The sequence below is a fragment of the Saccostrea cucullata genome, unplaced genomic scaffold (assembly GCF_032062105.1).
Source record: "Saccostrea cucullata isolate Sc308-1 unplaced genomic scaffold, CSIRO_AGI_Scuc_v1 ctg6613, whole genome shotgun sequence".
NCBI classification, from domain to species: Eukaryota; Metazoa; Mollusca; class Bivalvia; order Ostreida; family Ostreidae; genus Saccostrea; species Saccostrea cuccullata.
Window position 1 is genome coordinate 1 of NW_026928635.1, and position 13199 is coordinate 13199.

Genomic DNA, 13199 nt, shown 5'->3' on the forward strand with positions numbered 1-13199 from the left:
GATTTCAATGGCTTCACTCCATTCTGTATCCACCATGTTAACGTCGGCTGTTATATAACCAAGATATAACTCTTCACACGAGTCGTTTTCACTATCGGAAGAACACGTGTCAACGGCATTCACACGTTTGGCTTTCGAATGGCATTTTCTCGCAAAGTGATCCGAATGATCACATTTATGGCAATTGTTTCCCTTGGCAGGACAAACTGAGGTATTGTGTTCATATTCGCATCGCGAACATTCATTTGTCTGTGGAAGTTTGTTATGATGCCATTTTTTCTTTGAATATTGATTTCTGTTTGTGTGAGCTTTCTTGTGTGGATTAGCAAATTGTTGCGCAGATTTTGGTTGCTCGGAATGCGACTTCTTGTGAATGACATGTACAGATGCATCTTTCCCCGAGATCTGTCTCGCTTGAGTCGTTGATTGTTCGTGCAGACGTGCTATGTCGAGTGCTTTTTGCAAGGTTGGATCCAATCCTACATTTATAAGTTTCTCTCGTATCTTGTGTGTTCTCACACCTATTACTATTCTGTCTCTAACCATTTCTTCACTTTCGTCATAAGTGCAATCTTTGACTAGCAATTCTAACTCAGTAACAAATTGATCGAATGTCTTTGTTTCTCCCTGAACTCTTGTTTGAAATCGGTACCTATTATAGATGATGTTCGTTCTCGGCTTGACATATTCCTCAAATTTTTCGTAATGTACGCTCAGTTTCTTTCGATCATCTTCGTCCAGATTCCAGGTTTCTAGGATATTTCTGCATCATAGCTTCATTTATTAGCTTATGTTGTTTTCTTCTTTGATCGTTATACATTATACTCAAGTGACCGTTAGGCCCTTGGGCCTCTTGTTTTATTTTAGGGGTTGTAGATATTGACCCTGCAGAGATTTCCCTGTGCATGTTTAGAGCCATCAGTAAATATCATCCGCTGAACCTACAAACAGTGAGGGTTATTGTTTTCCAGAGCCAAATACTTCCAGTATTTGAATTTACACTACAGAGCTTTTCTTATGTACCTTTACAACAAACCAAGGATGATTTTACAGGAAAAACGAGAGGTATTGAAAGAAATTTCATTTTTTTTTTAAATAGAAAACAGGAAGGAAGAACCTTAATTAGTTAAATATGTTTTATGTCAAACAGCGCAAAACTTCATTTGTTCTGTTTAATGTATTTGTCAATGAATATTTTAAATATACTGGATAATACAATGTCAATCATTGGTAACTTTATGAATAATATTATAAAAAATAAACACAATTTTTATTTAGTTGATATGAAATCTGATAAAACAATAGTAATGCCCATGTCACCCAGATAAGAATGTTATCCATGGAAATATGGTTAACAGAGGCCAAGAATATGGGCAAAAGGAAATGAATGAATTGTTTATCGTTCCAGGTCATTCAAACGGCATTCACTCAAACTTCAATTAACACATTTACGCAATCATCACACAAACGAGTCGGACACTCTTTGAGGCAGAGGATTGACACTAATTCCTAAAATAAATATCGAGTGAAAAATTCCTTTTTACTGCCTAAACATTAATTGATTGATAAATAATTTCGACATCTGCTAAAAAACAAGCATTCAAAATAATTCTTTTTATAGAATTAAATTCTGTTACATTTTAAATATTTTTTTGTAAAATTTACTTTGTGACATTAATGCCGTCATGATAAATACATGAAAAACGTAGAAAATGCAAATTATTTTACATGTCATGGTAGTTATAATTACGGCTACAGCCGATTTTAAAATATGGCACAGAAAAAATTTTAAATCATTTTTTCCGTTACTAGTTACAAAAGAAATGATTGTTTTCTTGCCACAGGTTCACATCAGTAGGCATGTGTATATTAATATCTACACTTATCTTCGTCACTTTGTATTTGCATTTTCCACAAACTGCCTACATTTTTACTTATGCCCTGTTCACACGGAGAGTTTAATTCGAATTAAACGTAAGTTTACTGCGAATTAGCTTCGCTTAGCGTTCACACGGAGAATTTAATGCGAATTAGTTTACTGAGCATTAAATTACTTCGCATTAGCTCCGTGTGAACGCTAAGCGAAGCTAATTCGAATTAAATTCTGACACATGCGTAATGGCAAAATTTAGTCAAATGCCAATTGTCGGTGGTCAGCTATAGGTACTTGTGCTATTTTTGAGTGAAAAACTAAGGAAAAGTTTGTAAATCATTAAAATGTGTATACAGACACTTTGTCATTATGCCAAATGGATCTGCTTCAGCATAAGGTGACGTGATTTGCAAATGACGTCATAATAGCCGTGCTGACGCCAGGCTGCAGAAGTAAAATTTTAATTCGCATTAGTTTACTTCGCATTAGCTGTCGTGTGAACGCAATTTAATTCGCATTAGTTTGATTCGCATTAGTTTACTTCGCATTAATTTACTGCGAATTAAATTCTCCGTGTGAACAGGGCATTAAATTTTCAACCACCCATGTAATACATACTCTGTGGTCATACTCATAATACAAAACACTTGCGACTCCCTTAAGTATCAGTCACATTATCCAGCGATGATGTATACGATGAGAAACCGATTTATTTGTTGATGAAAATGGTGTGGTTGCCAGTGTAAAGACGAATAATGACCCCATCGAATAATAACCGAGGGTAATTTTTCAAGGACAAAAATGATCCCCTTCCCGTAGAAAAAGTCTTTTTTTTTTTTGTAGAAAAAGTGTCCTAGGTGTCATTATTTTATATGTTAGTCCTATGAAAAATTGACCCCCATTGAAAAATGACCCCCTTTAAAGTGAAAAGAGATTCTTTAATTGTCAAGTAAATAAAATTTCTTTTTAATATTCCTTCTTATGGTGTTTGCTTAAAGAATGATATTCGACTTGTTTTTAGAAATCAAACCATGCAACAATCAGGTTCCAATAATCTTTAATAGAAAAAATAAATTTTTCTTTCATTTCAACTTTTATCTTGAATAAGTTTGGCAAATCCTATTTGACAATGAAAGAGGAGGAAATATTTACACCCCCCCCCCCTGTTACATTAAATCAAAACAAAAAAATAAATGAAAAGCACAAATATAAATAAAACTCTATACTTTTCAATAATACTGAAAGAGGCTCTAGATAAAAAATTGAAATGAAGTTAAGCCTTCACACAAATTCTATCATATTATAATTTACTTTGCCATGAATAAAGCATACTTTGTATGTTGGTGAGGGCGATCGCATCATCTCGGGTCTTTCCGTCAGAGGTCGGAAAACAACCTCGAATGTATTAACATCACCGGATGTTAAAAATTTATACATTTCCTGTTTATTCAAATATAGGATAGACTGGGTTAGAAGTCCCTTCTATAGTATATTTTAGGTAATATTATTACATTGAATGAAGTTAAATTCCATATTCCACAGATAAAAGGTCTCCGTGCATTTATTTCAAAGATCGTTAAAAGGGAGGGTTGTCATGGTGTCTACCATATACATTCGAGGTCGTTTTTCCGCTAGTCGGAAAGGCCCGATAAATTGCGATTGTTGGTTGGGGTATACTTGAAAGTATTGTGGCAAAGTAACAGTTGAAAATTAGTAGAATAGTAGATTATTTTAAGCTTATTTTTAGTCCCTCCTTATAGAAAAATAAAGGTAGGTTAGTTTTTTGTTGCTTTTGTTGATAATCGACTTCCTCCTAAATCTGTTAAGGGAATGGGGTGGGTATAACACCTAAAAATATGCTCTGTAAAGCTATGTGCTAGTGTAAAATACACATTCAAATGCAAAAACTATACATTGAAGACATAACCTTTTGATTTAGCACACTGTATTCATAACATTTCTTAATTCTTGTTTTACTCGACCCTTTTACAAATTAGTAATCTGTTATAAAAAATTATTAATTTGTTTTAACAAATAAATAATCTGTTATATCAAATTAATAATTTGTTATAACAAATAACTATTTTGGATATTTGACATGTACACAGAACTATGGAATCTATATCAGCTTAGAAATCTTTGAAATATTGAATTTGTGAAACAATAAGCACACAGTCTGCAAAGCTTTTGACCTATACGTTTCTTCTAGCAGCTCAGAGTTTTCATTTCAAACATCAATGTCATGATGAATTGCATCAATTCCTAGCTAGATTCTATTTCTTATAGCTTGTTCTTAGAAGCTTTAATGAAAGTTTATCCATACGTGCCCCCCCCCTTCCGACTCTTCAAAGTCATATCACCCAATTCGTATGCTAGGAAAAAAATTATCTTATTTGAGCCATGCAACAGAATGTTACAATATAAATTGTTTTATTATATCCCCCCGCTTGAAAAGTGGGAGGGTATACTAATCGGTATGTCCGTCCGCCCGTCTGTTACGCTTTGGAGTACCCATCTCTTATCCGCAACTCCTCTTAAACCACGAAGTGTAATTTAATGAAACTTTCACAGAATCTATATAACATAACATATTGTCATCGTGCACCTCCTATTTTACGTTTTGATCCGACACATATTTTGGGTTTCCCGGCCACAGCAAAACATGGACTTTGTCATTATAAGCATATGGGAGGCGGGGGTTGGGGTATCATTTAGAGAGCTCATTGCTCACAGTATCTCTAGTTTGTGTTTTGTTTTTGTTCATTTTAACCCTTCTCTCTTTCTCTCTGAATTCTTTCTTTACCTGTGACATGATCTACTTTGAATACTACTTTTCGACAGGCATTTATGTCTACTGTTCAACCCAATTCATGTGTAAAGAATAAAATCTTTAAACCTAACCCAATTTTATCTATGCAAAATCCTGGATCTGCTCCCGTGGTGAACCTCCATGGTTTCCTATAAAGCTGTGAGCAACAGAGGTACCATTGGGCCAAAATGAATTTGCGGATAAATTATCAAGAAAAAAAAATACATTCCATAATAACCTTCCCCGGAAAACGAACGAAAAAATGAAACCCACAGTATTCCTGAGTGGGTATCTCGGTGAAATTTGATATTAAATTCCTTAAAAAAAGCCTGCTGAAAAAGCTCTCAATTGTCCCACTAAAGCCTTATTATTTGCCAATAACTTTGACAGTTGCAAATTATTTTCATAAATCCGACATATACGAAGATTTTTTATTTGATCTGGGTTTCGTAGATTGTATACATTTCAAATTTTGTCAAAAATAGTAATTTGTTTTATCAAATTACTAATTTGTTATAACAAATTAATAATTTGTTTTAACAAAAATAACCTGTTTTAACAAATTAATAATCTGTTATCTGAAAGTTAAACAGGTCCAGTCCAAAGACTTTTTCTACCTACGTAGCTTTTAATAGCTACCTAGGTATTTAAAGCTACCCAAAGTAGCTATTTTTACCTACTTTCTGCTTTACTTGCATTTTGTAGCCAAATGCAGGAACGGCGCAACACGATGAGCACAAAAATGCTCGATACAGTCTCACTGATGATGAATATGATAAAAAATTGGCCCAAAAATGATTACTTATTAATCATATTATATTATTAATCATATTATCAATTTTGCATAGAAACTAATGTAAAATTGCCAATTCAGGAAGTAATCATTTTTTTTGGCCAAAATTTTGTCGTATTCATCATTAGTGTGACCGTATCAAACAATATGATATTCACCATGTTGCGCCGTTTGATCTTTTGGGCGCAAAATGCAGAAAATATTTAAAGTAGGTAAAAATAGCAACTTTGGGTAGCTTTAAATACCTAGGTAGCTAATTATAGCTACGTAGGTAAAATAGTCTTTGGACTGGACGTGTTAAATAAAGACCATTTCTTTTTATGTCCTTGTAAACGAAGATTCGGGGGTATATAGTATTATCGTGTCCGTCTGTTTGCCTGTCTGTCTATCTGGCGGTCTGTTTCTCCGCAAAAACTTGAACCTTGATCATAACTTTTCATTTATTGTAGCTATGCCTTTCATATTCAATATATGTATATTCCTTGTGACAGGACCTTACTTTGGGTACCACCAAATTTGACCTTTTGACCTTTACGTTGGAGTTTGTCCCATTTTACAAAAAAATGCCAAATTTTTAATTTACTTTGGCTATAACTTTTAAACGGTAAATACTAGACATACGTACTCTCAAACTTCACAGATGTAATCCTTGTTTCATTAAACCTTTCTTAAGAAACCATCAACTTTGACTCTTTGACCTTTGAGTTTGACCTAACTTTCGAAGTCTTATCCTTAGCCATTAATTTTGAACAAGTGGTTCTAGGGCTTTCCTATTTTGTATTTGTATTTCATGTGAGAAGACACTACTTTGGGTACCATTATATTTAAATTGCATTTAAGAAAAGTTTAATCATCGCTATGTTGCCATACAGGGGCATAGCTGTTTCACAAACACAACTTTTTATATATAAGAGGAGTTGCGGATAACAGATGGATACCCCAAAGCGTAACAGATGGACGGACGGACATCCCGATCACTATATACCTTCCCGCTTTTCAAGCGGAGGATATACTAATATATGATACTGATTTTTTCTGTCATGCAGTACGATGATTTCCACCATCGAAAAGCAATGTTTACCTAACCCTTTAGGCTCGATAAATCTTTACTCCTTTAGATTCTGAATCACTGCATTGACCTTAAAATATAGCTGTAATCGTATGTTATAAGATCAATATATCATCAATTTATTCCAAATAAGCTCAGGTGAGCATTTTGGCCAATATGCTTCTTTATCTATTTTTTTTTTGGCTCCCTAAATATTTCAGCTTTAATCCACAGGGAGTCATTTTTCTACGGGGGTCATTTTTCTTCATGAGGGTTCTGCAAATCTGTAGGGTGATGCCACTTTTTCTACGGGGAAAAGGGTCATTTTTCTACGTCGAATAATAACCGGGGGTAATTTTTCGCCGTTGAATTTTGACCGGGGGTCATTTTTTGCTGTCGAAAAATGACCCCCGGTCATTTTTCGATGGGGGTCATTATTCGTCTTTACACCGGGCGGTGACACCGGACACCACTAGTAATTGCTCGGTGACTGAGGCCATTCTGCGAATCGATGGGTCATCGGTAGAAAATAATTCGTAGTTTACAATCAGCGATGTTTCAACCGATGCCCCATATCGCTCCTCATCGGAAACCCATCATTAACATCTTTCAAGGAATGGCCGATGTATGGCCGAGCATCGTCAAGTGTCCGTTGAATCAAAGATCATCGGAGGGTTGATTGATGTAATATGCATCGGTCGATTAGACTGGAACTTCGTTTTATGACAAGTAATGCATCACTGGGCCTTTGTAAAGTCTGGCCGGCAACGACCCCATTTTTATCAAAAACGCATTGGCTGTCCATCGTATACCCCATCGCTTGATAATATGACTGATACTGACTAAACATGTTTAAGGACTACTAGACCGATGTGGACCGATGTTTGAGCATCGCTCACACCACGGATTACCAGCGATTACCACCGGTCTACGGCCACCGGACGGGAGATGTGACCTACGCATTAGTTTCTTTTACACTTTGTGGGGCATGCACACTCGTTGTAATATATATTTTTCCTCTACAGGAATCGTAGTATTTTCAGAATCGCAAATATTCTGCGCTGGGAAATCAAATTGTGTCAACTTGGCACAGAATTTTTTTATACCACATTTGAGTACTGGTATTTTTTTATTTTGCTTTATGCTGAAGAAACTTAAGAGCCAGTGTCAAAAATAATAATTTGTGGAATTTTATCAGCCTAAATAACGTAATTTTGCAGAGACATCTATTTTGAGTTTCAGGGCAGATCGACCATTGTGGACAGATGCTTCAGTTGGGAAGCATAATGTACACAAAGCAATGCGTTCGACCCATTGTCAGTGATGAAATAAATATCAGACAATTTTGCTGGAACTTGGTGCTGTCAGAGACGTATAATACGTCTCTGGTGCAGTGGAGAAACTTATTCTTCACTTCAAAGACAATGGCAAACATAAACAGATTCTTTATAGAATAGACAACTCAGCAATGCTTGTGTTCTACCTCAAAACATTTCTCAAACCTGTGCTACCCTTGACATGAAGGATTTTGCATTGTAGTCGCATTATTAGAGCATAAATTCAGGTAACACATTCTTTGGGAAGGGAATGTGATACCGGACGAGTTGTCCATAAGACAGCAATTTCTCAAATATGATAGAATAGAGTCTTAGTAAGTAGTTCAACAGATTCTTTCAGATTATCATTCCTCCAGACAGATTTATTCGCGACAAGAGAAAATCAGGGAAAGACAGTTTTGTTCTCTCTTCCCATTTACCTGGCATGGAAATGCGATATTCTAACTGTAAACTGGATCAGGAGCTCTGCAAAGGCCACACGGCTCCCAATATTTATTTCAAAAGTACTTGTGTCTCTTTTCTCATAGCTCCGATTCCACTAAAGTATAAGTCACATTATTCAACGATGGGGTAAACGATGAGAAACCGATGTGTTTTTTTATGAAAATAGCATGGTTGCCGGCCGGACACCACTAGTGATCGGACGGTGACTGAGGCAATTTTGCGAATCGTTGGGGTCATCGGTAGGTCATCGGTAGAAAATAATTCGTAGTTAAAATTCAGCGATGTCTCCAACGATGCCTCACATCGCTCCTCATAGTCAACCTATTATTAACACATCTTTCAAGGATCGGCCGATGTATGACCGAGCATCGTCCGATATCTGTTGAATCTGAGGTCATCGTTAGGTTGAGTGGTGGGCAACAAATAACGACCGATCATCGGTCGATGTTCGACCAAACATTGGCCCGTAGTCGACCGACGTGCGAACGATGTTCACCAATGTATAAGCGATGTAATATTCATCGGACGATTATCCCGGAACATCGTTTTATGATTAGCAATGCATCGCTGGGCCCTTGTAAAGTCCGGCCGGCAACCACGCCATGTTTATGCCTAGGTCACATTTACCGGCCGGTAGCCGTAGACCGGTGGTAATCGGTAGTAATCCGTGGTGTTAACGATGCCCCAACATCGGTCCACATCGGCCTAGTAGTCTTTAAAGTATCAGTCACATTATCCAGCGATGGGTATACGATCGGCAACCAATGCGTTTCAAGATAAAAGTGGCATGGTTGCCGGCCGGAATTACAAAGATCTAGTGACGCTTTGCTAATCATAAAACGATGTTCCAGGATAATCGGCCGATGTATATAACATCGCTCATGCATTGGTGAACATCGTTCGTATATCGTTCGACTACGAGCCAATGTTTGGTCGAACATCGACCGATGATCGGCCGTTATCTGTTGAACACCACTCAACCCCCCGATGATCTCAGATTCAACGGATATTGGACGATGCTCGGCCATACATCGACCGATCCTTGAAAGATATTTTAATGATGGGTTGCCGATGAGGAGCGACGTGAGGCATAGTTGGAGACATCGCTGAATTTTAACTACGAATTATTTCCTACCGATTACCCCTCCAATTCGCAAAATGGCCTCAGTCACCGTCCGATCTCTAGTGGTGCCCGGCCGGCAACCACGCCATTTTCATCAAAAACGCATCGGCTTCTCATCGTATACCCCATCGCTGGATAATGTGACTGATACTTTATCAAAAATTGCTGTTATTGCCCATCGCTGGATAATGTGACTGATACTTTAAGGACTACTAGGCCGATGTGGACCGATGTTGGTGCATCGCTTACACTAAGGATTACCACCGATTACAACCGGTCTACGGCCACCGGTCGGGAAATGTGACCTAGGCATAAGCCAGTCATGTGTTCAGGCCTTATATATCTGCTTATAGACTTTTCAAGGGAACTCCTCGTAATCAGAAACTTGTTAACACAAAAGAGGAGTCAGATCATTCATGAAAGTATATTCCCAACCATGTGAAAATGTTCAAAAGACAATAAACAGATTCTTCGGAAAATAAAAACTTAGTTGTTTATCTTCAACTCTCGAACTGATCACCAAGAAAAACTATGGCAAATACCCAACAAGTTAATAGGTACATCACAAATGAAAAATATTCAGTTCAAATCTGTGCCTAAGCACCTGTAATTTCAAACCTTCATATCACTGAATGGTGCATAATGATCGATTTCATATCTTTTATTTAAATCGTGTGAAAACCTCTCCTAGTTATACCGATAATAAACAGTAAGATCACTATAAGGTCTTCTGTTTAGAATAGACACTTACGAAAAGCAATATTAATTAATAATAAGGAGGAAATTATTAGCAATTATTTGTATAAAAAAAATCTATTATAAAATACTTTAAGGTTTTCATGTTGGGCTACCAACTTCATGGACAACTATGAAAAATAATCAGACTCTGGTTGAGATCACCTTGAACCATTGGGACAATGAATACCAAGAGGTCATGTCAAAGTTCAAGGCCACCAGTATGAGAGAAGTGTCAATTTCAGAGGTAGGACAAAAATTCTTTAAGTTATCACACCATAAAATCCTATCCTACTATTCTCTCCCTTTGAGAATTTGTTAAAAAACAAACAAATCAAAAACCATGATAAAAATATAGAAAAATTAAGAATTAGTCATATGTTGAAATAAAGATTATGCATCTTATGAGTAATGTACATACACTAAAAAAAAAAAAGGAAAATGTGTATAGTACTAAAAATCAATCAATGTAGCGATAGTAGTACTAGATTTTGATATATGATATACTAGTAAATTTATGCCACTATATTGATCATAGAGCTGCATGTGAGATTTATCATGCAACTGAAATTCTTCGAGAATTGTGCATTGAAATCAATTTTACTAAGCACAAATACGAAAATAAGGTCCATAATTCTCTGACATCTTTTTTTTAATCTTTTGAAACTAAAGAAATGAAAAAGGTGAAGATAATGAACAGAACTTGATCTAAAAAATTCTGTAATGAAATATATCTTTTAGTATAATGAGCAATATTCAAGCTTAAAAGTCCGTTAAACAATACAAAATAGGAGCAAACATAGACCTCCAAAACATCAAAGGTGAGATCAGGTTCCATGGAAGAGTGAGCATCCCCTTCCGATCGGTTACACCCGCCGTGTGCTCCTTGTCATGATCGGGAAATAACGAAAAATCCATCAATAATTCAGTGTGTAAACAATGACCTAATAATATGTATGAAAAACATCAGTCAGCACTTGATGATAAATTGTATTTGCTGACAATGTCGTTGTATCGATCAATGAACTTTCGAATTGGTGACTTAAAACGAGACTACAGATAAATCAGTAAAGAGTGCACAAACACATTCCTAGAAATTCCAGAGCTGGGATCAGGTGCCACGAAGTAGTTATCATCCCCTGTTAAGCGGTTACACTCGCTGTTGGTCATGTATATTGTTTAGATAGATGGAATATTTTGTAGTAGCGAAATCAAATTCAGTATAGAAGCAAAGGCCTAATTTTTTTTATAAAAACAAGATAGCCAAAGTACGACCCAAATGATAGATCATATTTGCTAACAACTTCATTTTAACCACCATTTATTTTACCAAATGCTTTCTTTAAACAAGATTGTTAAAAAACGGGTCTTTTAATAAAAATAGATTCTCAAAAAAATCATTGGAAACTATGTTCAAACCTCTTTAAATTTTAATTCAGATTGTCTTCAGATTTTCTATTTTACGTATCGAAATAGACTTTGGAGCAAGCATGAAAAACTGAAGGATACAGTGTATAAAATTGATATTACCCTTTCAGTGGGTTATCAAATAATCGAATTTTACTTACCTAATTTTGACATCTTAAAGTTTATTAAAAGATGTTCATGTACCTAATGATTGATAAGTTAAGAAACCTAATTTAATTGTTGTTTGTTGAAGTTTTAAATATAAGACATTTTTTTTCTCAAAGATAAAAAAAAACTTTCAATCAAAGATTATTTTCTGTTTATATAGATACGCAGGGTGCAAAACCCATATCTGTATCAGCAATATGCTGCAAAACGGAAAGAAATCGAAGTAAAAAATGGAAAAAATCCTCAGAAATGGTTATGGCATGGAACCTACCCAGAAACTGTAGATAAAATCATCAACAATGGATTTAATAGGGGATATTGTGGCAGGAATGGTAGGTAGTTATTGTCTTGGACTGGGTCATGACTGGGGATTCGAAAGAACTAAACGGCAATTTACAAAGTTGACTTAAACTATATATACAAGTATAAACGATGTTGTTTGTTGACAGCAAAAAGATATATGTTCGTCAGTCTACATGTAGCCAATGAATTAATGTGAACGTGTATAGTTTGACATTATAACACATTTATAGTAAACACATGAAATGCCCTTTTACGTATTTTTATCCTAAGATGAACTAAATTGATAGTAATTTATACGAGTACTTAATTGAATTTATGTGTTTTTATAATACTAGTAAATGCATTTTCTAAATACTAGGCACGATATATGGTGCTGGGGTTTACTTTGCTGTGAGAGCTTCTTACTCTTCTGGATATTGCAGACTCGACTCAAATGGACTCAAGCACATGTTCTGTGTCCAAGTTGCGACTGGTAATTATTGTATGGGTAATAGTAGCATGAATGTACTTCCACATAAACCAGGCACAGGAAGTCATGTGACTTATGATTCTGCCTGCGATAATCTCAGTAATCCTGAAATGTATGTAATATTTCATGACACCCAAGCCTACCCGGCATATCATATAATATTCAGATAATCCATCTAATATATCAAGCAGGGAATATTGTTATTGCGATGCAATTTGTATTGTAAATGTAACTTTGAAAACGTTTTCAAGTACTACTAATAACGTATATGGAAGTTAATATGATAAGTAGTAAAATCATTTGTAATTGCAATCAAATTGTTTGATGGATTTAATGAATATGTCATCTTCTGATAATGAAAAAAGTAATGTACACTGCATTCTAGCTATTTAACAATGAAAATGAACAATTTTGTAGATACAGAAAATGAAACAAGGACGATTTTATTTGTTAGAACACATGTTTATATATGATTACAAGCATTAATTTAAGGGATACCAACTAATTAACTCGTACCAAGATGAATTTTAGATTTTTGCTAATTCGTTCCATTATTAGTTTTAACAGTATTATATGTGCTTCCGTCAATTAGATGAGATCAATTTGGTACAAGGGCAAATTAATCTGCCTTAATGCAATGGGGTGATGTGGATAAAATGCTGAACTTGTCAAGTTTATTTTAACTTTTTC

The 13199-nt window shown here is 35.5% G+C and overlaps 1 protein-coding gene across 1 annotated transcript; it reads left to right on the forward strand.

Annotated features, from left to right (window-relative positions):
- The first annotated feature begins 862 nt into the window (after nucleotides 1–862).
- On the forward strand, nucleotides 863–12775 carry LOC134278238 (protein mono-ADP-ribosyltransferase PARP15-like). The gene is made up of 4 exons (XM_062760554.1): nucleotides 863–1065; nucleotides 10261–10409; nucleotides 11898–12069; nucleotides 12399–12775. Exons 1-4 carry the CDS (start codon nucleotides 906–908, stop codon nucleotides 12677–12679), a joined length of 762 nt encoding a protein of 253 aa, XP_062616538.1. The 5' UTR covers nucleotides 863–905; the 3' UTR covers nucleotides 12680–12775.
- Nucleotides 12776–13199: the final 424 nt, after the last annotated feature.